Raw genomic sequence first — 27,633 nt, forward strand, 5'->3', positions numbered from 1 at the left:
AGAAAAACAACCCAGATCCAGTATTTTTGCCAGTCCTGCTGTTTGGAGACTCCCTCTACCATTTGTATTTAATTTTCCTATCTTAGTACACACCATCTTTCCAGCAGCTTCTGAAAGACAAGACATGCATCTCCCCTGACATCACCCAGCAGGAAACTACCAGAAATTAAGGGCCCAGCCTTGCAAATATATTGTCACGTGAGTGTCAGTGGGATACCCGTGTGTAAATCCTGGTTTGATCACTATCTGAAGTTGGCAACGCAGGTGTATTCTGTAAAGAACTCAGCCTAAGCTGCATGTCTGCATTATACAACGCATGCATCTGCCGACTTTATTGAAGATGTTTCAACTCATACTAGGTCAAGTTATTTTACCATGCTGTTTTCAATCATTTTCTTGCCTCAACTACTCATCCTCATGTAGCTGTATGTTATGAACACTGAATTGGGCATGACATGGAGATTCTGGTGTAATTCAATCATTGCAGAAGAAATGACATTCACATATGTTTATGTTTAGCCTCAATAAGGAGACAGTCAATCACTTTATACCAGGTTACATCAGATATGATTTTAATTATTCCTCTTGTGAAAAATACTTTTCACATATTATTACTAACAAAATCACTGCAAAAATTAAATTAGTTTTACATGGTTTTGAAGAATTTGTAATCCTACGAATGCAAAAATCTATGCTCTGCATGAATATTTGATTTAAATTGGGAAGAAATTAAATATTTCTTTAAAAAAATCAAATAAAATTATTATACTCCCTTAGGAATCTTTCAAACCTTCATAGGAAATCACAAATCTCTCATATCATAAGTGAACTGATTGCAATACAGCATGATTCATGGTTGATTAATTCCAAGGAACTTAGAAGGTTATTCTGAAGTGCTGTTTCCACATTTAAGGTGATGTTAGATCCGCTCTTTCAGTGGTGTTTATCTTTGAATGAAGTGATCCGCTTCATAATTTGGATTCCCCAGAATGCAGCACAGAGGGAAAACAAGACCTACAACACAGAATTTACAATGAGAATGAGAAACATTATATGAGGTTGATTTGGTTTTTTGGGGTTTTCTTTTTAGTTTTTTTTTGATCTGTAAACATAATGAATGGGTGAAAACAGAGAATTTGAGAAAAAAACCCTAAGAATTCTAGGTATACTGATAAATTCACTTTAGAAAAAGCTGCTTTCTTTTTTCTACTACTCTTTATTGTGGACATTCCTGTTGAATTTTGACAAATGATCTGAAGAATGCTGACACAATAAGTGGCATGATAAGATATGAATAACCTTAAACAGGATCTATAGCAAAAGAAGTGTTCTAATTGCAATACAAAAGTATTTATTCCCCAACCTGCTGTTTAGGATGAGATATAAGGTAGATTGTAAACAACTTATCAGTGCAATACTCTTTATCTTATCCTTAGCTCTTTGCAACCTAATTTTTTTTTATTTGGTGAATTTATTGAGAGATCTAATAATTTTTTTCAAAATCTATTTGCTGAAAACTGCATTAGGATGAGTAGTAAAGATTTCAGAGTAAAGTCTAAATTAGGTGATAGTTCTGTCTAGAACCCACAATGGAGCAAGATAAAATATGTATGCACATGGGTGCATGTGATATTTTGTATTTAACATTTTCTGAAATAAACTTTTGTCTTTCACATAGAAAAATTTCTCTAACTTGGAAAATTGCAAAATGTAGGCAGTTGTTATTGGTTACTGGAGTAAGTGATTTTTTTTCCATGAGTAAAACAAAATAATTTGTTTATACTGAAAGATATTTTAATAATATGATTTTTTGCTTTTGAACATTTTGAAAAAGAAATTTTGAGTCAGGTTGTAATAATTCTTTTTTCAGATCAATCTCTAATCTAAAGGTGCTGACTAGGAGAGCTCTAATTTTAACATTAACATAATTTAACATTCGACATTTAATAATGCATGGCCCAAAGGTCTACTTCTGTCTTCATCTAGACAGTCACTCACTGAAGTACATGGGATCAGAATGTCCAGCATAAATAATAAATTATCATAATACCCAAAAGGTACTAATTTTTCACTCAGTGAAGGCAGTGTCTGCTCTGATCGCTCTCAGAATCTTTTTGGGACAGGTACAGGCTTCATGCAATGTGTACTTTAGGTGTACAATATGCATATTTAGTAGCACAAGATGAAAAAAACACAATGTAGGAGTAAGTAAATTAAGTAAGTAAAATTCAAGTAAAATACAACTAAAATCCCCCAATTCTCATTCATTTTTTCTGAATTTCAATTATTTTCATTTAAGGCTTTAATTCTACTTGAGCAGGGGTAGACTGTCTCGTGTGTTTAAAACCTCTGATGATGCTATTGGCACTGTACTTGTAGTCCTATTTGCAGGCAAGACTCATAAAGTGCTCACCAAAAGATTTTTTGATAAGAATTTCAGACTTCAGGAATGAAAAATTTAACTTCTTTTTATTTTCTTGCATTATCACAAACACCTTGTAAAGCTGTATAGCTCTATTTTCACAGCTATGGAAAGGAAAGTCTTTTTAAGCAGCACTGCAGTCACACAACTGCGTGTTTGGTGAGATTTTTCTATGCTGAGATGCTCTGCAGAAAAAATCTAATGCAAATAACTATCTGTATTTCTTATCTGGCTGTTATGCAATTGAGATGAGTATAAATTGTGATGTACATAAAACAATGACTTACATAAAACATGCTCTTACTGTGGAAAAATTCTGTCTATCTCCAGAAACAGAACTTATCCACTTGTCATAATTAGTACTTCTTTGACAGATTAATAAACTTATTTCATTCCTCACCTCAGAGAGATCATCCCTATTCCTGGAAGATGCATTAAATATAGAACTATTGTATTTTTAGAAGAAGCACACTTAATGACTGAGGTGCAGGGCATTCGTAGGGGATTAATGACTGTTGGGACATGATGATGATCACCTGAAGAAGCACAGCCATGGGCCATTAAGCCCCAGGAAATGTCCTCAGCTAAAGATGGTTATTGCCATTATGGCCTGAAAATGAACAAAATATCTCAGGTGAATTTCTCTTTTTTAAATTAAGTGATGCAGTTTCTTCCTTCTTAATTAAATTCTTCACCGTGAATTTCCTAAAGCATGCAATCAATGCTTGTGGGGAAGTATTTAGAATTGCAGTTATTTTATCCAGAATGCAAAATCACATACTGCACACCGTGGATCTGAAAAACTAGTTTGGCTTCAATTCTATAAAATATTTCAATTCTATAAAATATATCAATTCTATAAAAGTATTGACTCACTGCCTATCAATGTCAGGACTGCCAATAATTGATGGAAATAATGCATTCGGGAAACAATAATGCTGCAAGGCTCTGGGAGGTGGAGGGGCTAAGAACAACCCAAAAATCAGGATAAAAAATTAAGGGGCCACATCCTTGCCTGCACGACAGCAATTCTGGCTGTCTGTACTGCTGTAATGCTGACCTGCCCTGAGCAGAGCCAGCTGTATGGGGCTACCAAGCAGAAACTTGCTGGGTAGGTTGGAGCTCAGTTTCTTTTGATTGCTGCTATATATTTTGGAGTTACAAGGCTTGACCCACTTGAATGAATTGTGCAATCAGGTGATGTCAGGAATGGAAAGCTGAGACGATACGTGCCAGAACTCTGAGCAGACAATAGTGTGGGCAGCAGGAAGCAGCAAAGAGCATTCCACCAGGCAAGCTGAACTATAGTTGACCAGTATTTTTCTAATGCCCTTGGGAAAACATATTTCCTGAATCCTATGTGCAGATATTTTGTATCTTCTACTCGGCACTCTCACATGTGAATGGGTTAGGGGTTTTTTTTGGCTGTTTGGCTTTGGATTATTTCATTTTCTAAATTATTTTCACAGAAATACTCATTCCTTCTTATACTGTCCAAACCCACTAATACTTGTCCTTTGATAAAAATATTCACATACTGGTTTCATAATTCATCTGGTTTTGAAATAAAAAGAGAGAATTTAGTATTATACCTTTTTCTTTTTTACACTGAACAAAGCTTCTCTCACCAACAATATGACATAAGAACAATAGTTTCACTTCTGTCTTAAAATGAAAAATTACTGTGGACAGTAATTCATATATGGAAGAAGTCTAAAAGCAGGATTTCTCACAACCCTATATTTAGCCAAGTTAAATGCAAACTTTTTGCCACTTCAATATAAACACTTGTTACATTTACCTGTTCAAGTAACTACAGATTAATTATAGCCTGTCCTTTAGACTGCTGGAAGAGCACAAATATTTACATTACCTCCTTTCATATAGTCTATTTCCATACAGCCCATATTCTCTCCCTGAATTGTAGAAATGCAAATAACGTTATTCACAAGAACAAAGATGGCTTAACTAATGGATTGACTGCAGGACTGAGTCTGCTATTCACAGGAAATTCCCACTGGAGCAATCGAAGTTTATTAGGCTCTAAAGTACTTTAAAATCATTAGCTGAATTCAGGCACCCACTTCTGCATGATTAGCTTTGTTGCTGAACACTAATGTTGTTTTCTGCCATTTTCTCTTTTGTAATGTCTTTGTATATCTGAGATGCCTAGACATGACGTCTTTCTTTTCTCCTGAAGATTTCATCTGGATAGAATTAGAAGGCTTTAGACATTGGTCTAAAAATGTAGACAAATATCCAAAGATAGTTCTTCTTTAAGGAGGGGCAAGAGTCTTGAACCACCACCTCAGATTCTTTCCAACCTAAATTATTCAGTGATTCTCTGACATTTCTCAGATTCTGCCCTGATATGTTTGCTCCAAATTTTGCTGAAGAGACAATCTGCAACTGCTATTCACAACTTCTGTGGTACAACATCATATGAATGGGCTTATTATATTGAATTCTCTGAACACCTCTGTGCTGGATAATGTATTCTTAGCTCTGGAGATGGCTCAGGAAGATCAGCACATCAACATATTTCATTAAGTTTGCTGGTCACATCATAGAGTGGACCTGATACTGGTAAATATGATAAACAATTAGTCCTCTCAATGTGATGCTGAGCATTGCCAATGTAATGCTAGAGTAGTTTAACTGATACTAAACATGATTAAGGCTCTTTTTATGTTCTTTATATACAAATTTGGATATGGCTTCTTCACAGGTACGAGATATAACTTTATACCATCAACAGTAATGATAATGTAATTTTTTAGACTTCATCTGAGACTCTGTCTGGACTGTGTCTGGGTAATGTCACTGTCCTTTCAAAATAAAGATGGAGATCATAAACTGATACAAAGGCTGAAATTTTTTTAATATTAATAACAAAATGATTGAACAAACTACTCTATATTTCACAAGTACACAAATGATGCATTTTTCACCAATACCGTATTTTTTTCCCCATTTCTCTACAGATGACTGTTACAGGTGCTGAAATACACAGAAGAGATAGAAAATTTATGTCTCATAAGGAGAGGAAGATGTTTACTATTTCTGCAAGTCAGGATTTGGATAACAAATGCATGTATCTTCATTCTCAGTACAATGTTTGGAGACGAGCAGTCTGAGGCTAGTAGAGAAATGCCATAACATTAGTAGCAAATCCAGAAATCACTGATCTTGTACAGTGCACAGACCAAGAAGATTGCACTTTAAAAAAAGTGGCAATAATAAGAGATGGAAGCTAGGAAACAGGAAGGTTCCTCTTCTGTGTGATGACCCCCTTATGCTTGGAAATATATGCAGAAGAAAGTGGGAAGCTAATTTTTCTTTGTTTTGGTGAAGGAACTGTGGATACAAGGGAACAGGGACAGCTACAATAATAGTGGCTTCACAGCTTTTGTTCAAGATTTCTGTAAAAGCAGCAGATGTTTGGAAATTCTCCATTAGGGCTCATGACACACCTTCAGACTACAGACCTTCAGCAGGTCGCAGAGATCCAGCATGCCCCTGACCTAGAACAAGGTGCCTATCTGATGTCCCTGCTCACTGCAGGGAAGGTGGAACCTGACTATCTCTAGAGGTCCCTTCCTAGCCTAACTATTCTATAACTCTGTGATTAAGACTCTGGTGGCACACACAGGGTTTAACCAAGTATTTCCAACACCCTCAAAGCAGATTGAGAGTTCACTCAGAGTGGTTTCTTCTTTTATGACATATCTCATTGGTTTTATACTTCACTATTAACAAATAATGAGAAAACAATAGGGAAGAGATATATACACCTCCTTCTTATTCTGTTAAATATTTTAAACATTCCTTCTTCTATTAAAATTTGGTCTGAGACTCTAAAGCTAGATAATGCATGAAAACTTAGGCTGCAAAAGCCCAAATACCTTAAAAGGCTTATATTACCTACCCAGGAAAGACAAAGAAAGATCTGGAGAGAGAATATCTATTTCTCAGTTGCTTTCACAGCTGGACACATCCCCAGTATGAAATCAAGTGCACTGCAGAGATGCCTGAGCTAGCAAGCACATAAGCTGCTAAATCTCAGCACAGCACCAGCTTGACTCTGTCTTTCCTGGCATTGCACACAAGCTAGTAAGTCACATTCCTCAGTTAAATACGTGGGGATTTTTACACAGGCAGTGCTATTGCAGTTATATTTAGACCTAAAATGGCTTTTGTGCAAGCAGCATGTTATCTGGCATCATGTCCTTCACTCAGGAGAAGCCAGGCCACTGCCTCTCAAATCGCTTGTGTAGATAAATGTATCCTGTTGAACTGTTACCTACGATATACTTTTCCTCTTGAGTCACAGAATAATTCTCAATTTAAGCACCGGGATTAGGAAGATTTTTACCTCATTCCCCAAAAGACAAAAATAGTTACTGAAGTGGGAAGCTTTCCTGTCAGTCATATGAATAGGAAATAAAAAATATGTTAATAATTATTAAATCTTCACCTTGTGATGAGCTAATGCAAGGAGACAGTATCAACACCATACTCATTAACATGAATATAAACTCTGTATCTCTTCAGTATAAAATTTGTCTCATAGTATTTTATTGAAATATCTGAGAATACTTTCCTCAGTGTTACCTAATTCCATCTATAAATTTCTTGAGCCTCCTAAAATATTTATCTATTTTAAGTTGACCTCAAAGTAGAGAAAAATTCTTTTTATAATTTAAAAACATTTTAAAATAACTTCTGAACCAAGCCAGTTTCATAGTTTTGCAATTAATTTCCAAAAAAAGAAATTTACTGTTTAGAAAATTTCTATCATCCTCTGAGCTTAAAAATTTCATAAAACCTGTGAACAAAATTTATAATTTGCAATTCTAGAGCACAACAATATTTTAGAGTTTCTTTCATATTGCTTTAGTTTTATTTCTGACAAAACAGCTCTGAAAAACAAGATCAACAGTTTCAGAAGACCTTAATTCTGAATGTCACCTTTTGTATTTTAAATGTTATGAATTTTTTCAGCCTCAATTTAGCCCCAAATTTGAGAAAAAAGAGCCATGGAAATTTTCTCAAATATTTTATGAGATCAACAATTAAATTAAAATTTAATCAACAATTAAAAATAAGGCTTTCAGAGAAGCTAACAAAACTGATGGCAAAACAAAATGAAAACCTTAGCCAACCAGGCAACATACCTGTTTAATCTATTGCAGGCAAACAGGCCAAATCAGATTGAGAGAGTTATTGAGTCATTCATTGCAGAAATGAAATATGTGAGGTAGTTGTGTCTCAGTTTTGCTAAAGTTGTTGAATTTTTTATCTTAAACATTTTAACAGGAGTTGTATCCATTGAGATGCAACATCTCGTCACCTGCCAGCAGCTGTAACATAATTGCATATACCCCACTGCATCACTTCTAGCTCAAAGACAACTTGTAGGGTCAAATGGATATCTGTAAAGAAGCATTTCACTTCACAAAATATTATTTAATGTATATGTAAAGAACAGTTTAGTCTTCATTATTAAAAAAAATATAAAGCTCATTTTACTTTAATTGATAGATAACAGGACATATCTTATATTTTATCAAATTTATATTGTTCTCTTCAGCTTAAATAATTGAATGCTTTTAAATTCAGTATTCTAAGTGAGAAAGGCTGTATGTATATATAAGAGTAAGGGTAGGTTTTTTCTATAGTCATGGCTATAAGCAATGTTTGGGTACCATACTGATTAATCCTGCTTTGAAAAAAGTTTTACTTAAAAGATGGGACAAATTCATTTAAAGGAGCAATGCAGAAGGGAGCTCTCCTTTATGCTTTAATCCTAGTTTGAAAATACAGGAAAATTACAGCTACAGGGGAAAAAAAAGGTAGTTTGAACATGGAAGAAAAACTGCTAAACATAACATTTCAGAATTTGGACAAGATAGTACCTGGCTGTGTAATATTTTCCAAAGAGGCATCTACAGACATATTCCAATCTCTTCAGTCCTTTAATTTTTATTTCAGTTTAATACAAACTTCACTTTTATGCTGAAGCAATTCAGTGTCTAATCTCTCCATCATTAGCAGGAGTAAAATATTCTTTGTTTCTATATGGATGTCTTCATTTCAGAGTGCAGCTGTAGTGCACAACCACCTTGGCAGGTGGTGAAGAGAACCAAGAGTGCTCAGTCAGCTTAAAGAGCTCTGACAAAGGTGCTGCAAAGTGATTTCCACTCACGGGTATACTAAATATCCTCTTGAGAGAAGGCTGACTAGCTATGAGCTCCAAAATGGAAATTTTTCCATTGTATGTGGGGAAAAATATTAAAAAAGTAATCCCAGCCTTTAAGCATAACCCACAGACATTAGATCACTGATGGGAAAAACTTTGCTGCAGATGTTGAAAAGACGTGATGGGGAAAAGCTGGCTTCTGTGTCTAATGGCAAATGTGAAAGAAAGGATTAAGAATGTGCAGAGAGGGATAAAAAAATTGAGTGACAAGCAGGAGGGATTTCCAGTACAGTGAACAAACACCAGAAAAGTATTCAAGACAGACAGGGGAAGATCAAGGCTAAAATTCACTCTAGGTGAAGACTGCTCTTAAAGCCAACATGTTGTAAGGAGAAATTGATGCTTTAATTGAAAAATGAAGAACAGAGAAGGCTGTTCTCAGCATTAAAAAAATTAAATCAACCAATTTCTGAATGAAGGAAATGGGTCAATAGTCATTAATACCATAAAGGAAAAGGCTTGCCATGGAAGGCACATGTCCACACTAAAGGTGGAACACAGTAACGCTGCTGGCCAGCCCTCTTTTGAGGCCAAAGACAATAAACTATGACTGTTCTTAAGTTTTTAAGTTCACAAAGAAGAAAAATATACTGAGGTTGATCCAGCCTTTACATGGAAAACTAGATGTCCTGGCTGTTGGTGTCTCTCTTCCCTGGTCTCAAGACTTCCTATGGTGTGGTTTCTTGCTTCTATTCTTCCCTGGGGAAACTCCCATTTATTCCAAAAACTCATCATCTTTCTATTATATAAAAGAAGTTGTTATTGACATTAGCCACAAATGTATTCAAATGAGCTAAATAATTAATATTCCCACTTATTATGTCAAGCCAATAGAGTTGTATTGTTTATTAGGTTAGAGAAAATAAGGCTCATGGAAGTAATCTATGTGACTTTTTAATAGGAAAACTAGGGGATTATGGTCCAAATGAAACTTCTGTATGGAAGATGAAGTTGGAGAAGAAACACCCAGAAAGGAAGAATTAAAGATTGAATCACAAAGTGAAAAATAAACCAGAATTTTGATGAAAAAGCAGGCACTTATATTATAACATTTCTAAAATATAAAAACAAGACAAAAATTTAAATATTTCTCTTTTCCTAGAAAATGTGAGATTCATAATAGTTTTTTAAAAATCTGGAGATGCTGAAGAAAACATGTAATTGAGTAGAGATGGGAGGTACTATAGAGAAACCAAATACACAAATATTCTGTGAGGAATAATCATTAAGGAGGAGCACATAAGAAAAAAGAGTGTATAAGGAGTATATAAGAAACAAATTTGAGTTAGAGTAGTTCACAAACAAACCATGTCTCAAACTAAAATGCTGATACAAAAAAGATGTCAGTATCAATGTGAAAGATATTAACAGAAGGATTTATTCATAACGATTATATAACATATATATGTTACTATGTTATATTTTATATATGAATTATATAAAAGAAGCACTTAATTTACTGATTCAGTGACTGAAAGGTGGTGAAGTCTTTAGGGAGACATAGATAAGCTGGATATAGTAATGAAGTAGACTACAAGAATAATAGAAAGATTTAGAGAAATGGACCTGTAGGAAAGCTTGAAGCAATTCTGCTGTGTATTTTTGAGAAAACAAACAAACAAACAAAAATACTCAGGAGGGGAGAAAGATCAATTTTTTGACATGTAAAAGACTAATACAAAAATAAATGATGATAAGCTAGTGGTTAGGGTAATGGAAACAAAACAAAAGCCTTTTCTAACTAAAATTTTCCTTAGATAATGGGTGGGTTAAGGATGGTATAGCATTGGAATCAGCTATGTATGGAAGCTGGTCTGTAAATAGTTAGACAGGCATGTGTCTATGTGCAGCTGTACTCGATCTTTCTGATGGGATCTCTGCCAGTTTGGTATTTCTGTTTATTCACAATGAATATAAAAGCACCCTCCACCTCTAAATAACTTTTTCTCAGATCTACTTTGCCAACAGTGGTTAATAAAGATATGTCTGCCTTGAACAGGGTGCAACCGTGACTTAGCAACTATTTTTTTTGCAATAACCAACCTTGTGCAACACTTCACCAATTTCAGTCTCAGATGTGGTTGTCACCTTAGTAAAAGTATGAAAAGCAGAATCTGATGTTTCTTTCCACCACCGCCCTCCCCGCTCAGTTTCTGGCATTGAATGTGGCTGAACCTGCCTCCCATCAGAGAAGTCACAGGACTATAACATTCAGAGATCAGCTTGCACTGCCTCTTCAGACAATAGCTGCAAAGGCTGATGGCAGAAGCATGAGCTAATTTGCTCCTATTTCACACTCAGCATACTCTACACTAAAGCCACAGGATTGCATAGTAGAAATAATTTGCCTTTAAGACCGAAAGAGTAATCAAGTAATTATGGTAAAAGCCTGGAATGCTGGGCTATTCAATCTGCATACTTTGCCATAGATTACACAGCATAGAGCAAGACTATTAGTCTCTGTAGTTTCTTAGCTGCAAAAAGCTGGTGACTCTGTTTCCCCAAAAAAGAGTTACTTTCCAGTCTTGATTTTACTAAAATCCAAGATAGTTTCATTGACTACAGCAATTTCTGAGAAGACAAAGACATTTCAAAAAGACATGGATTTGGCCTTCTGTGTTTTTGTTCTGACAACCCTCATATCAATAATTATGAATCCTTTTTTTGTTTTTTTAATCTCAACAAAAATGTTCTTGGATAAATACAACAGACATCCTTAAGAATCAGATAATTTCATGCATTTTTTATGTCACTCCAGCTATTGAGCAATCTTAGTTCCATAAATCATAGTGCTGGCCACATGAAGAGCTAAAAATGGTGTGAGAATTTCTTTCTGTCTCATGATTCTACTGCTTTTAAAAAGTCACAAATCACAGTAATATGAACAATGGCCGAGTGTTGGAAAAAATAGCAAACCAGGCTTCAGTTTTATAGCAACATATCATTTAATAGTTCTAAGTTTTTGGGTTGAGGTTTTGTTTTGGGGTTTCTCCCCCCTACATTGGACCCTGCATTAAAAAGCACGTTGTGCCCTGAATATGCTCATCTTGGAAAGGCTATTTGGTATTGTTGTATTTGTATGTTAAAGGGAGGACTCAAGTCTCAACAATTGTTAACCTCTCCCATGGTGAGCTAATAAAAGGTCAGAGACCCACATGTGGCTTGCAGCCTGGGGAATTTCTCTCAGTGTTCTGCCAGGGATGGGACTGCCTGAATGATTTCTCTCATAAGTTTTAAGCCATAAACTGCATCCTTCTTGGCTTGCTGTGCCAAAACTGGACCCAAGGGTATCCAGAGTCTTTGCTGATGGAAAAAAATGAGTGCTTCCTATGGAAGCCACAGATGTTTTCCTGAGAGAGAGAGAGAGAGGAGAGAGCACAGATGCTCAAATATTTCTCTTCTTTCCATTTCTGACTACCTGTGCTGGCAGTAGTCCCAAGAAAGGGGGAGGACAGAGACAGGCATCCAGCTGCTTTCAATAAACCTTGGCAGCACAGGTATTGAATGCCTAAACACTAAAAGTGTTCAAAACTGATTTTTTTCAGGATTTCAAACTATGAAAATGTGAAAGCATGTGTTAGTGCTCCTCATCTTCCCATCTCGAGCTGAAATTTAGTGATCAGGATAATTACCCTAGATATGAAATTAGACAATTTTTAACTGTTGAAAAGATATAACTCATAGAAGAGGAAGTCTGTATGAATATAAATATATACATACATAGAATTCAAAAGGATATATAAAATACATATATCCCATGCATTTTCTAGAAAGATTTGTTTCTTCCATCGGACAGTAGGTTGATTGTCACAATGTGGATTTGATTTTGCATTGCAGGGCCATAGTTATCCCCAGTGTAAGTCTGAAGTCAAAGAAAACACTTTTGCAAAGTTATTATGTTGTTATATTTAAGTTATTATAAACTGATTTGACCCAGAATTGTATTTACATCAGCTACCTCACAAATTTCATTGAAGTTAAATTACATTAGAATGATGCTTATGATACTGTTTTTTTTGCCTATACATATTTATGTCCAAAGATCCTTTCATGGATACACTTGATCAAAAGTCTATGCTTCTGCTCTGGACAGGTTACATAGCTGGTTTGAAACCTTTATATTGCCACTATTCAACACTTTCCTCCAGTTCTACCTTTTGAAATATTACATAAGTATTTCTTAAATGGGATTAATTAGTCCAGTTAAAACACAGTAAATAAGTGGAACTAATAAGTGGAAACTGTATAGCAGATAGCCATAGCTGTTAGGTAAACAGCAAAACAGCACACAGATAAGACTGCAAACCTCCTGGATTTAATGGTTATTCATTGCTCAATTAATCAGCAGAAGCACTCTGAGTTAAACTTACAGCTCACCAGTTTATTTGCTTATTATAAGGACAGCTCTATCCATCTCATTCATAGTTGCACACCTGTTTGCTACCTGCAGCCAGTGCCTGCCCCTCCTGTTACAGCATTTTTTCCTATGAAGTGGAAAAACATCTGTCTATCAACAAGGGAAGTAAGCAGAGAATACTGAAGTCTGCAAAATCTTTGGGAAAGTGCTTTGGGAAAGAGTAGCTCTATAAAAGTGCTATTTTTCCCAACAGACAATCAAAAGGGTATTCTCTCCACAAGAACGAATTCTCTCCTTCTGAATGATGCTCACACATCAGGCTGCTTGAACAGGCACTGACCACTCTTCCTCAGAGCAATCCCTCTCCACCCAATTGCTTATCAAGACCTTCAAGCTCTTTCACTTACATTCAATCCCCCACATTTTTTGGGATTTATGTCTTGATTGCTACCTAAACACCAGACACCTTTTTCCACATCACCTCTGGATCAAAGAACATTGCAATATTCTTGCCCTAAAAGACAAGCGTCTCTCCTAGCCAGTACAGAGCAATAGCTTTGGCTTGACACTTCCACAAAGGTATTGTTGTTGAGTGTCTGAGCGCTCCTTCAAACCAGAGAAGCTTTAAAGCTGGTGAAGCCAAGTCCAACATGAAAGATAAAATATTTCTAAAGCATAAGGATAAGAAGTTAGATCTTCTCTAGGTGGTGATCTCATAGCTTAGCCATATAGGCCTCTGCCCCCCTCTGAGAGAGAGAAACCACCAGCAAGATGGACTATGGCCAAATCCTTCTAGGAAAGAATGAGAGGAAGAAAGTGGTTTCACTTGACCAAGCCAGCAAGTCTGAGCTTGTCACGAATTCAACAAAAAAACTTCTGCATCTAAGCTACACCTTGCCTAAAACTCTTCAAACAGGGAAAGGTGTTATGGGAATTTTGCTCCCTGTATTATACACTAGAGTTTGATTCTACCATACCTTACTCCTTGACTCATGTATTGCACTTCCAAAAGCACCAGTATCTGATCTTTCTGCTTTCTTGTCCCATTATTTTTAAAATAGAAACTAATACTCCAGCTGTTAGAAAGTGAGCAATCATCCATTTTTTTCTCCAAACTAATTGACAGAGGTCTTTAAAAAGTCAGTTGTCTGCCCAAAATAAAGCATCCCTTTGCAACAATAAAAATCAATCCCTAACTACCTACTTAAAAGTAAGAATGAAACAATTTCCAATTGTTCATTAAGAATCAAAGAGGTTTTTCCAAAGACTAATTAATCTAGGTAATATGTTTATCTCTAGTTTTAGTTTAGTTATTTGAAATACTTTTCTCTGCTAGCCCTTTTAATTTTTTTCTACTCCTAAACTCATTTATAATGAATCCTTTCATATTTACTGAAATTATCCTCCCTTTTTACATCCTTCAAGCTCTCTCAGAATAGAAGCTTTTTGCAGTTACATATCAGCCATATCATTTTTTCAGCAGTGCTATACAAACACACTGGTTTTTTTTTTGTGTAAGCCTGCATACTTAAATACTGAATCATACAGAAATATGGAAAACAAGTGAGTTATCATTGTAATCACTAGAGCAAGAGAATGGAAGGAAACAGGATTACAGAAGTGTAGACACAGTTCTGACAAATTCTTATATTTATACACATATGTGATATAAGAACTAATCTTACAACTCTTACAAAATAATCTTACAGAAGTCTATAGGTGGACACACATTAAAAATACAGCATTAAGGCTGAAAATCTGAAAGAAATCCAATTTTTTTTCAGCAATGAGAACAAATATCACACCTTAAAAAAATGATGTCCAAATAAGTAAAATAGCTCAGCAATAAGATAATCTTATAGAAAAATCACAGGTACATCTGTAGTGATGACAGATAATGGAATCTGAGGAAAGACTAGTACAGACAACTTGGAATATGGCTTTGAGTCTTATGATTGTTAAAGAAATACTGTCAGATACCACAAGATTAGTCTATCTAAGGAATTTAGTACTGATTTCATAATGACACCATCAGAGAACAGCTCCTTTATTTTTGAATAAAGGAGAAGCTAACTGGTTAAAAAAGTTACCTTAAAAGCACCTCCACCTGCTGCCAATCAGAGAAAAAGAAATGAGCAAGCTACCTATAGATTCAAAAAAACTTATTGCAGTCAACAGTTGTATGTAAATGTATTTAGGAACAGAGACGAAAGTGAAGAAGAACCAAAAAATTCTGAACACAGATCCTGTGTTTCTGAATAGACAACCATGAATTTTTCATTAACAAACCCACACAATTAGGTAATTTAGATGCATAGGTTTGTTCTATCTGTAACTAGCAGCTTTCTGTGGGACTATCTCACAGGGCTGGTTCTAATCCACAGATGAGGAACTGGATCAATTTGCTTTCCTGTGCTCATTGGGCTATGAGCCATGCTAAAATACTGAGCAACTGGAACATGAAGAGTGACTCTTAGATGTTCTCTTCATCCACACGGGGTGAGTTGGACCTAGTATCTTCCAAAAGGCTGCAACAATGGTAAAAGGCCACTTTCTGATGGTATTTGGTTTCCAAAACAGGCCTTGAATGGACCTCTTGTTAAGTTGTTCTCCCACACACATTCATAACAAGAACATGTAATAATCGGAAAGTGAAAAATTTATTCTTTGTAGTTTTTGTAATTTTGCCCAGTGGTTTGTCAGTCTTACGAATTCCAAGTCTGTTCATCCTATGTGAATTTATACTCAGTACTGAAATGTAATTGTCTGGAAAATTTGAGATAGAAAGAAGTAGCATTTATTTATATATCTTTAATATAGCTGAACAATTTTAGAGTAAAAAGACATATGCAAAACCAATAAGACCTATGTTAATGATTTTATCTCCATAACCCTGTATTCTCTTTATGAAGTACTGTACTGAAACATAATTTAAAAACCAAATCAAGTAAGAGTTCCATTCTGATGGTGTAAAACTTTAACCAGGGAATTGTGCAGAATCTGTAGTTCATTAAAAATGAAATAAAATTTATAGTATGACACATATATCTGGAATTAGGAAATAATGGTAAAGACATATATCTATCATTACTCTGTCAAAATGCAGAGACTCATGTGGGATTAATACAACTGAATCCTATTACTGAGGTGAGAAGAGGAAGAAATTAGCAACCTAAAAGATCTAACTCTGGATTTGAGTATCCTTTCTTGGGTGTTTTAGCATTTAAAAAAAAAACAGTTGAAAATGATTGATCTCCACAAAAAGCTTTGCTATGTTTATGTAAGGTATACATTTTTCTATGTTTATGTAAGATATACATTTTGTTTAGATTTACAGAAATAATTTTGTTCAATACATTTCATCCCCTCTGCTACACAAAAATCTTATGCAATAGATTTATTAATCAAAATTACCTGGCTATTTCTGTATGGGTTCTTCTTTTCCTGCAGATCATGTCTTATTACAAATCCTTTATGTGCCTGCATCATACTTGATTTTATCTTTGTTAAACACACATTTAACCTCGTATGAAGACGTCCTACTGTATTGCAGACATCTACCCTCTAAAAACCTGACAACTTGACAACTTTTGGGAAGGCAGTACCTAAGAAGCCTCCAAGAACAGCCTCTCCAGTTGACTCAACATCTGGTCCATCAAGTCTAATACAATCCTTTTTATATACTGGCATATAGGCAAAACAACACACAGGTTTACCAGTACCCAACAATGCTGACTCTCCAGCTGATATAATCAGCTGGAAATTTACAGCTTTGTCGTTGAGTGGGAATGTTGTGGCATAAATATTGAATTCTCTTGGAAAAACTGGCTGCTCATGTCTTAGACACGCTCTTTTCTCGGTAAAAACACCTGTCTGAATGACTGGTCACAAAAAAAATGGTGCAGTTATATCCAGCTTGTAAACAGTGACAATGGTGCTCCTTAGGTCTCAGACAGGGTCAATTTCATTCCATATCTTTATCTGGATAAGGGGAGCAAGTGTACTCTCTGTCTCTTTGCATATGACACCAAGATCACAGGCAGTGTTTGATCTGTTTGAGGCAGGAAGGCTCTGCAGAAGGATCTGGACATGCTTGATTAATGGGATGAGACCAACTGTATGCTGTATGAGGTGAATCTTCAAGAAAGCAAAGTGCCAGAGCCTGCACCTGAGTCACAACAACTGCAGGAAGCGCTACAGGCTGAGGGCAGAGTGCCTGGAAACTGCCCAGTGGAAAAGGACCTGGGAGTGTTGCTCAACAGCTGGCTGAATATGAGCTGTCAATGTGTCCAAGTAGCCAAGAAGACCAATGGCATCCTGGTGTGTATCAGCAACAGTGTGGTCAGCAGGACCAAGGCAGTGATTGTCCCTCTGTACACTGCACTGGTGAGGCCACACCTTGAATTCTACGTCCAGTTTTGGGCTCCTCTCTACATGAAAGACATTGAGGTGTGGGAGCGAGTCCAGAGAAGGACAAGAGAGCTGGTGAAGGGTCTGGAGCCCAAGTCCTAAGAGAAACAGCTGAGGGAGTTGGCATTGTTTTGGTCTGGAGGAAGAAGAGGCTCAGGGGGAGCCTTATTGCTCTTTACAGCTGAAAGGAGGATGTAGTAAGGCATGAGATCAGTCTCTTCTCCCAAGAAAAAAAGCAGTAAGACAAGAGGAAATGGCCTCAAGTTGTGCCAGAGGAGGTTTAGATTGGATATTAGGAAAAATTTCTTCCCAAAAGAGTTGTCAAGCACTGGAACAACCTGCCCAGGAAAGCAGTGGAGTCACCCTCCATGGAAGTATTTAAAAGATATGTGTATGTGATGCTTACAGATGGGGTTTAGTGTTGGACTTAGCAGTGCTACATTAACAGTTGGCCTCCATGACCCTGGACATTTTTTCCAACCTAACTGATTCTATGTTTCTATGGACTGAGACTAAATTCCTATTTCTCAAGAAATAGCAAGCAGGCAAACCACTCTACCAGTGCTCACTCAAATAAAGCTCTGAATGCAAGGAATTTTAGGTTGACATACAGAGGAAAGAGAAGACCTGCAATGTGCCATCACCAGGGCCAACATATGGATGCAGGAAGCACCATTCAGAAAGAATCAACTCTTGTCTCATAGATAAAGAGCAGCATAAGGAAGCTTATTTACTCATATTGAATCATTAATATCTTCTTAATGTTAAAGGGATAACAAAAAGCTAACATGTCAGCAACATCTGCATGTTGGTATAAAACCCCTGTTAAGCTTAGAGAAGTTAAAAGGGACACATGACAAATAAACTTCTAAAGCCCACTTGACTCTTCCCCTGAACAGCAGTAGAACTCTCATAACTTCATTTTTGCTGCTCCCCTAAGGAAAATACTCCTCAAACACTGATGATTACGACTCCCTTCACAGTTGTCTCTTTTTATTTTTTTCTTTCCATTGTTACACTTGACATCTTGCTCTTGCACAAAAAATTGCACCGGCAACAGCCTTAGAATAAACAATAAGCCCCTGCTGGTTTTAGTTCTTCCCTCTTCAATCACTTTATCTGGTCACTCAGCCTGGCCTGGCATCCCACCTGGTGTAGGACCTACATGCATGTACGTATCCTGTATGAGACTCTCACCCCTCAAATATCCAGTTCCTCTCTTGGACAGCTCACATTGGACCACATCTATGAGTATGTGGATAGTGATAACACACCCAAATGAATTATGGGGCAAAAGGTCAGCAAGAATTTTAGCCAATGAAAACACTATTAAAGATTTATATACTCACATCATTGAACTGCTTTATAAGTGATATGTTGTCTTTACATAGGGAAAAAATCATACCTTTACTTTATATTGGTATGCCATTGAAAGCCTAGCAGAAAACTGTGACTAAAAACTCAGGTTGTGTTAAAAGACCAAAAACCAAAGCAAAATAAAATCCTGGACAGAGAATGAATTGCAAATGAGGAGCTTGCAGGTAGGATGTAATTTTCTCTAGCTAGGGCATTAAAGGACAAATAGGAGTATTACAAGTGCCCTGTATGTGAAGGGAACAGGATGGATCAGGGTGGAACTTGGATTGTTATCCTTCTCAGTTATTATAGTGATGAGAACATTATATACACACACTCTGGAAATCCACTACCTATATCAATTCCACAATAAGGAACACAAACGTACAGGAGTTTAGGATATTAGAAACATGACAGGAAGAACTTTTGGAAACAAGTTTGATTCCTACAAACATAGTGATAAGAAAACACACAAATATTTTGTCCCGAAAAGCCTGCAGAACACAACAGAAGGTATAATATTTCCTCAAGTACTGTGCTAAGCTTTAGTCTGTAATAAAATCAGAAAATCTACAACACATATACAACAGAAAGATCAGGGAAGCCATGGTGACACTCAAAGAAGTACATATACAATGGGATTAGAGTTCCTAAAAGTCATTGATGCATAAACCAGCTTTTCTCTTTATGTTCTTGCTATAATCTAATAACATACTCCTAAATAGAACTAGATTTTCCATATCAGAGTTTCTGAAGTTTCTAATGTAGCCTAGAGTGTGCCTTGGAATTTTCTAGAAGGAATATATTCTAAGTGACACAGCATTATAGTTGAATTTTGTCTTTTTTTTTATTTGCACAAATTAATTACCATTTGGAGCATTTGTGTGGTTTCTGTAAATAATTGTGTGGCCTGGTAACCTGTCTCAAAAGATTTATTGTATATATTTTTTTATGGAATGTTTAGCTGAAGCAGCACTCATATTAATGAATGCAGAAAAAAAAGAAAACAAATCATGTATGTCAATAACATTTCCTTTAAAAGTTTTCTGCATCGATAGAATAACAGTGTGGCATGGAACTAAAAGTAAGAGTGAAATACAAACGAAGAAATTTACATAAACAAGTGCAATATATCAAGAAAAATGAAATGCATATTATAAACTTCAGCTGTAAATCCTAAATTTTGTAACTCAGAAAAAAAAAACCCAAAAAACACCAACAACCCAATGCACCTCCAAATCAGAAAAGTGGTGTGGAGGTTTACCACTATTAACCATCTGAGTGGCCAATTCAAACTGGCCACTCAGGTATTTGTTCCTTTCATGAAATAACTCAGTAGTGCAGTTCAAACAGATAGTGGATCAGGTTGAAACAAATATTCTTTAAGAAATCAGATATACATTCATAAAACTCCTGAAGATGCTTTCTTTCTGAAAAAAGTTTAGAAGTAGTACAGGTAGCTTCAAATAGGTGCACTTGGCAAGTAAGTCTTATTGAGATGATTAAGCCCATTTGAAGTTCTTTTCCCTGACAAACCAATCTTACCAGGTTGGTATGCTAAGGAATAGACATAGAGACATTTTGCAGAAGTTAATCACTTTTGCACATAATCATAAAAATAACAGTAATTTAAGTAATCCATTCCTGTAGGTTGGTACCAGGAGCTTGTTTTCATTTTTGTTGGCTGTCACAACATCTCTGTAGCAAGTATAGAGAAAAATCTTATTCAAAGCTTTCATGCAACTTAGGCTTGAGTTTTTGTTTCCTTACTAAGACCTTGGTTTTGGCTTTCTTGCAAGTTAAAGATTATGAATTTGGACAAGAAACATTACCAGTTGGAGTTTTTTGATAAATAAATAATTTGCAATATATATACACACTGAATTTTGTTGTCTGAAAAATCTCAAGTTTTAAACATATTAGCTGTCTTTTATTTCCTGATGTTTAATATTTTTGACTCACTTAGAAGTTCTGTCTCCATCTGTTATAACTATAAGCATATTTTTAACTCTGTAAAATTCATATAAATATGAAATAATAAAAAGTAGTATTTTTTATTCATTCTTCAAGGAGTAAGTGGCTACCAATATGCATGACTTCAGAGAACGAAGCACCAATTGTAAAAATCAAAGTGACTAATTTTAGTGTCTTTAAAATGTTAGGTATTATGATTTTTTTAACATTTATATCTGAATGTTCTAATCTTAGTAAGCAACAATGCTAATGGAATTAAACAGACCAAATTAATCCATTTTCTTTTGTGCCCAGTTGTTATTTAAGTAAACTTATCAGTCCTGTCCAAATGATGGATAATTTATATTAAACGCAAATAAAATGTCCACTTTAGTAATCTAAACTTTAGATCCTCTCAGTTCAGTATTTCCAAGCTGTCCCCTGTGACCTGTTAGCTTGTCTGCATTGCCACCTGGAGGGCCTCTCAGCAAAGTCAGGTTCCCGACTGAATTCCTCCGGTGAGATTCGGTGATAACACTCCAGGACTTAAAGCAGCATCTCGTGCTGCAGGGGGAGACCCCACCGTGGTTCCCACTGTCCCCCACAAGCCCTGGAAAGTGCTGAGATAGCCTGGAAAATGTCTAGAAGCCTAGCCAGGTGTCTGGTAATTAATGCAAATAGGAGGCAGACTTCCCTAACCTCCCCTTCCCTCCACCATGCCTTGTACATTAGCATGTACACTAATGATTAAATTAGTTGTCTTAATCGTGAAGGTCTGACATTGGCTCAGTTAGAAACCACATATAAGAAGCTGAGGAAATGAGAGTACAGCTCCTTGAAAACCACAAACAAAATGAAGAATTTAAATTCTCCAGTTCACTACCTAAAATTGTGGAAAATAATTAGAAAAACAAGTCAGTCAAGAACTTGGACCATTTTAAAAAAAGGAAAAACCAAAAAACCCTACTGATTAAATATATAGAAAATGGTACCCAGAAGACACCATATTTGGGAAGGATAATAAGATTATGTTACTTTGAATGACAAGACAAAAGACAAGTCCTTTATAACAACCAGAGATAGAAAACTGGTTTTAAAATAATGCAAACACAGTAACTTGGTAGAAAGTGAGAATATGTGATAGCAAGAAAAAAACTGTTTTCTCCAAAATGACATATTTGCAAGAAGCAAAACTTTTCAGAAAAAAAAAAATAAACCTTTTCCATACGTCCCCCGAAGAAACATAATATTCCAGTCTAATTTTGGTTGCAAGTCTAGCTGCTCAAGCAGATACCTGCTAGTCAGAGCAGATTGGAGTCTTCCCAAAAATCCAAGTCATGGTGTACTCATGAAAGGAGCAGGTGCTACCTGACACACAGAGGTGACACCACTGCACCAGGAAAGAAAGGCTGCTTCTGCAGGAGTGGGATCAGCATGAGTCCAGAAGATAAGTACAGCTAGTGGTTGGTTCCAATGCAAGGAATTGTAATCAAATGGAGAGTTTCAAACCTGACCCTGTACACAATGGGTGAGTGCGAACCAGATAAAAAAAGGAGGAAAATCTTAAAAAGTCAGAACAGTAGGTTTTGGCAGAAAACACCATCTGTTAAGGGTACGAAAACGATACCCTAGGTACAGCTGTGTGTCTCAGAAGAATAGCCTAAGGAGATAGAAATGGAAGTGGAAATAGAAAAAGAGAGTGAGAGTAAAAAAAAAGTCATTTTAATAAAAATAAAGCTAAACTTTCAGGAACTAGAGAAGTCACATGGAATTACTGACAAGAGTATTACAGAAGTTACTTCTGCAAGCAGGCAGTGTTTTGGCTGCCTTTCACAGCACCTGGGCATAAAGAATCTTCCTGTGGCCAGGTACAACACCTTCTGTTGCTCTTATTCAGAGTGGAAGACCAATTGGAAGCAATTGCAGCTAAGCTCCTTGTGTTTCCACTGTGTTTAAGGAAGAGAGAATTAATCTGGATGCAAATATTTGTATCAAATAAAATGCTAATTTAAGCATACCATTTCATTATCCCAAAGCCTCACACTGACGGATGTGAATGAAATCCTTATAAAATATTCTGTAGACTTAAAGGCCTATGACTAGAATATAAACATGAAGGATGAAAAAAAAGAAAACCTCCATGCTGACAGAAAAAGAGGACTCTGACATGGAGGTGGGCAGAGTAGATACAGCACACAATAAAGCATATAGTTTCCAAAACAGTAAGAGCTTACTTTAGCATGCTTTAGCATGCCAAAACTACTAATCTGGTTTAGTATTATGCTGGATACTGCTTTTATTTATTTCTTCTACAGATTTCTACACAGGAAATTAAAGTCTGTACTTACTGTATGGCTGTTACTTAACTGTAACTGTTAGGCTTCACTTAAAGTCTCTTTCTTTAGCAAAAGTGTGCTAAAAAATAACAAATCAATAAGCTGCTTGAAACATGTCATGAAGGATTGATTTGAAAGCCAAAGATTGTTTCCTACTGGTGGAAATAGCCTTTCTGTAAATTAAGTGTTTCTTTTAAATAAATGCCAAATCTATGGAAAAAGGAAATTCTTTAAAAAAAACACAGTAAAGAATATGCAGTGTACATGATGGGACAGAGAAGCAGTTAAGGGGGGGGACAATCCCTCTGAGCAACTTATGTACTAGTGTCAAAAAGAAAACAATAGGGGGGTAAGCAGAAAAGACAAAGAGTAGAGCCAGGAAAAGGAAAAGCAGAGAGTTAAGAAGAGAGGCTACAGGAGATGGAGTTTGATGAATACCATATACAAACAAAAATGAAAATAAGGAGGAAGATTAAGGGAAGAAAAAAATCATTAACAATTGAAAACAAAAATCAAAAAAGTAAGGTAACAAGTATAAAAAAAATTGCAATTACTCATTCTAAATGGTGTGCAAAAAAGGGGGGAAAAAAATCTCCAGGTCCTCCCTTTATACAGCGCATATGCCTTTCCTTTGCAATCCTTGCAGGCAAAAAGGCTTGCTGGCATTTCCTGAAGTCCAGGTGTATGGAGTGGCGACACTGTCCCCCAGTGGCAGACTCTGCCATCATTAGTGCTGTTCTGCTGGAGAGGACAAGGGTCATCACAACACCCTCTAGCCTGGGTATTTCTGCAACAGCACCAAACTGTTTGGCTGCCATTTCATAAAGCAAAATTCACTTGACAGAAAAAGGGTTAAATTTAATACAGCTGGACAGCTGAGCAGCTGCTTTCATGATTTAAATAAAAATAAGCTGAAATCCTTGCTGTCAGCTCAATGATATATGACTTGTAATGGGATGTTTCCAACCTTTTCTTCCATATGGTCGTCTACGTTAGGTAATACACACAGCCCGCAGTGCAACCAGCTTCTCAGAAAACATCTGGGTCCCATTCCTGCTCTGTTAGCTTCAGTGTTGCCTCCCACAAACACACATGATTCATAGGACAACATCCCTTTGGTTAAGGATCAAATTAGGACATTTCATTGATAAGTTTATCATGCATCTCAACTGGAGTTATGGGAAAATGGAACTAATTCAAACAAGAATTTCTCCACACATATTTCCCTCCTATCTGCAGTTGATAAAGTTAAGATTTCAGAAACAGATTTTAATGACTGCTTAGGAAAAAAGAAAAGGAGAAAAAACAGCCTATCTCCTGGGAGGAATGCATTTCCGCTTGATTTCATCTTCTCTCTCGCCTAGTTTTAGAGTATTTCCCCCTTTAAAAATGTGTTTGCTGACAGGAAAATCAAAACATTATACTTATTTCTAAAAGCTGAAATCAAAGCCAATTATTTCTTCTATTGATAAGAGATTAGGATCTGCTTCAAGTAAATTTTTTCATGTTTAAAAAATAAAATGGAATAAAGAGGAAATGGACAATCTGCCCTGGAGCTCATGTGGTGAGTGACACAAGCTGGCTGCAAAGGAAAGATGAAGTTAGCAAATATTGGCCAGTCATTTCCTTACCCCAGATCCCCCAAATATTAATTCAGTAGGCCTTTGCTGTTCCATTACTTCAGTTTTTGTGGTCATGCTTTTGAACAAGAAGGACTGACAATGCCAGAACTTATGCAGAAATCTACTGATTTGCACAGTTGGTTGCCCATAGCAATTGGTGGTTTTGTGTCAATGTCTTTAAATTGTATTTTCCAATACACTTTAAAATCACCATTACTTGCTTCGGTGTGATGCACTACCCCATTAGTATTAAAAAAAACAAGTGCTCTATACCACTTTATATCTACTCAGTTTTTCAAAATTCTATTTTTTCCTCCCTCACAATTTTTGTGAAAGACACAAAGTGGATTAGGGACAGAATTTAATCAGTTAACCATTATTAAGTAAGAAGATAGTAGTTTGCAAATGCATCTCCATTATATTTTCATATTAAAGCTTAACTCCATTAATTCAGATAAGTCAAAACAATATAAAGATACCAAATGAATATCATATTAAGAACCCGTCAAAATGACTCTGTTCTTTTCTCTTTAGCACACGTATACTTTGTTATGTGCAAAGATAGAATTTAAAATGCTAAAAAAAGGATCAGATTCGTGTCCACTCTATATCCCAAGTATAAAATAACATAAAGCATAAACCAGCAATAGTTTCCCAGATGCATACAAATGACTCCTAAACTATTTTTCCAAGAGTTATGCAGGGTAGTGCTGGGCCACCACCATGTACATCAAGACAATCTGCTCACACCACAGATCCACTGGGTCATGACCCTGCTCATAAGGAGACAGAGATAGACTACTCTAGGGCAGAATGAATCTGGCTTTCAAGACTTTCTAAATCATGCCAGGCTTGTCAGTGACGGTCCCAGAGCAGACCAGAGTCAGTGCTATCAGAGACTTCCAGGTGCCCGTTCTGTGATGCGCTCACATCACATACAGCACACATTCTCACCCAGTGTGTTACCAGGATTTACTGAAAAAGAAAAAAAACAAAAAAAAAAACAAAAAAAAACCACAAACAAGGGTCGCCTTGTTTCAGAAATTCTATCTATATTTTTGTGCACAGATCTACTGGTTCTTTTGTTTTACTGACACTTAGAAATTGCTGAAAAGCTAAAATTGTGATTAACTCTGCTAAAGAATCTCTGACACAAAAGCATGTTCTGGAATGACTGAAAAAAATCCATAAAAGGACAGAGACAAGGCTAGATAGAAATGTGTTGGGTTTACTACTAACTCACTTAAGTAATTTTTCTCCCGTTGAATCATGATTTTTCTGTCAGTTGAAAGTGTTCTGTTGATTTGCTGGGAAACAAACTCAAATTTAACAGCTTATACTCAGCAGCTCAACAAAATAATATCAAAAGTCATTGACAGGCTGAGCTGGGAACTTTTCTGCCTGGAGAAGAGAAGGCTCTGAGAAGACTTCCAGTACCTAAAAGGGGGCCTGCAAGAAAGCTGGAAAGGCCACAAAGCTTTTACAAGGCTACACAGAGACTGGATAAGGGGTAATGGCATTAAACTGAAAGAGAGTAGGTTTGGATTAGATATAAGGAAGAAATTCTTTACTATAAGAGTGGTGAGGGACTGAAACTGGTTTTCAGCTAAGGGTTTCACCAAGAAGTGGTGGATGCCCCATCCCTGGCAATGTTCAAGACCAGGCTGGATGGGGTTCTGAGTAATCTAATCTAGTGGAAGGTATCCCTGCCCGTGGCAGAGGGGTTGGAACTAGAGCATCTCTAGATCCCTTTGCAACCTAAACATCTCTACGATTCCCTGATTAGACCATTTAACTCACACAGGGATGATAGGAATGCTTTTCCTAGAATTAAGTTGAAGTGCAATAGAATTTTCCACATTATATAGACTGCTGTAAATAGCAGAATTCATGGAAATCTTTAATTTTTCAGTTTTGTAGGAAAGTATTTCATGTTTTCTCTAACAGGTCATTCACTAGTGGAGACAAAATGTCATTTGAATCACTTTTCCTCTATGTGACATTAATTTTTACTCATTTTGGATGTATTTCTCTTCTTAATAAAATTCAACGCAGTAGATAATTTTTTAAATAATACAAAGCTTAATTTCAGTGTTCATTATCAAATTTTAGCACTGGTACAACATCAAAATATACATAATCTACACCAGAAGTGATTTATCTGGAGTGCTGTAATGCACAGAGGAATTCTCCTCAGTGAATGTTTCCTTCTGTGCACTAAGTGACTAAACTTCTGTGCACTTTATCTTGAGATTGAAAGTGCTGGAAATAGAGAGCAGAGTGATCATACCACTGGTGGTGGAAACACCAAGAAAGAAAGCAATCAGCTACCAGTGCATGAGAATATCCTTGGATATGGCACACATGCTCATTCCTTTCCTGCTGATGCTTAGAATTGCAAATACTATAAAATTCCATAGAAAGAAGGTGGCTGAACTGAGGCAAAGAAGTTTTGGTTGAGAAGAAAACAAGATCTCAGAAATAGTACATCTTCCTTGTTTTGTTTGATTTCTTTTTTTCTTACTCATAATTAGATTTGAGAGACTTTGAAAAGGTGTAGAGGACAAAGACAATACATGGAGACAATATATGCAAAATACCAGATACCTGCTGAATACTGGAGAAGCTACACTAAACAACAAAATATTTGTTGCCAAATTCTCAGCTTCCTTCAACCTGCCTCAATGACTGAAGGGCTTAATGGTTAGGCTCTTTCAATTTCATCTCACTTGTACTTTATGAATCTGAGTAAAATAATACAAACCTAATGTTTCAATAAGTTCTGAATTCAGAGATTGATACCTACAGATATTGGTATAGCATTTTTGCTGCCAAATCTAAATAAAAGGATTCGAGACTGCATTCTACTCTAAACAGGAAAAAATAATAATATCATCAAATTTCACCTAAGTCTC

The 27,633-nt window shown here is 36.2% G+C and overlaps 1 protein-coding gene across 1 annotated transcript in view; it reads right to left on the bottom strand.

Moving 5' to 3' along the window:
* Positions 1-555: 555 nt before the first annotated feature.
* AGMO (alkylglycerol monooxygenase) overlaps positions 556-27,633 on the bottom strand; it is a 187,019-nt gene continuing 159,941 nt past the window's right edge. Inside the window, exon 13 of the mRNA XM_036379277.2 lies at positions 556-1,014. Coding sequence (XP_036235170.1) covers positions 934-1,014 — 81 coding nt within the window. The 3' untranslated portion in view covers positions 556-933. The remainder of the gene's footprint in view (positions 1,015-27,633) is intronic.

This window comes from Molothrus ater, chromosome 1 (assembly GCF_012460135.2).
Source record: "Molothrus ater isolate BHLD 08-10-18 breed brown headed cowbird chromosome 1, BPBGC_Mater_1.1, whole genome shotgun sequence".
Classification (NCBI taxonomy): Eukaryota; Metazoa; Chordata; class Aves; order Passeriformes; family Icteridae; genus Molothrus; species Molothrus ater.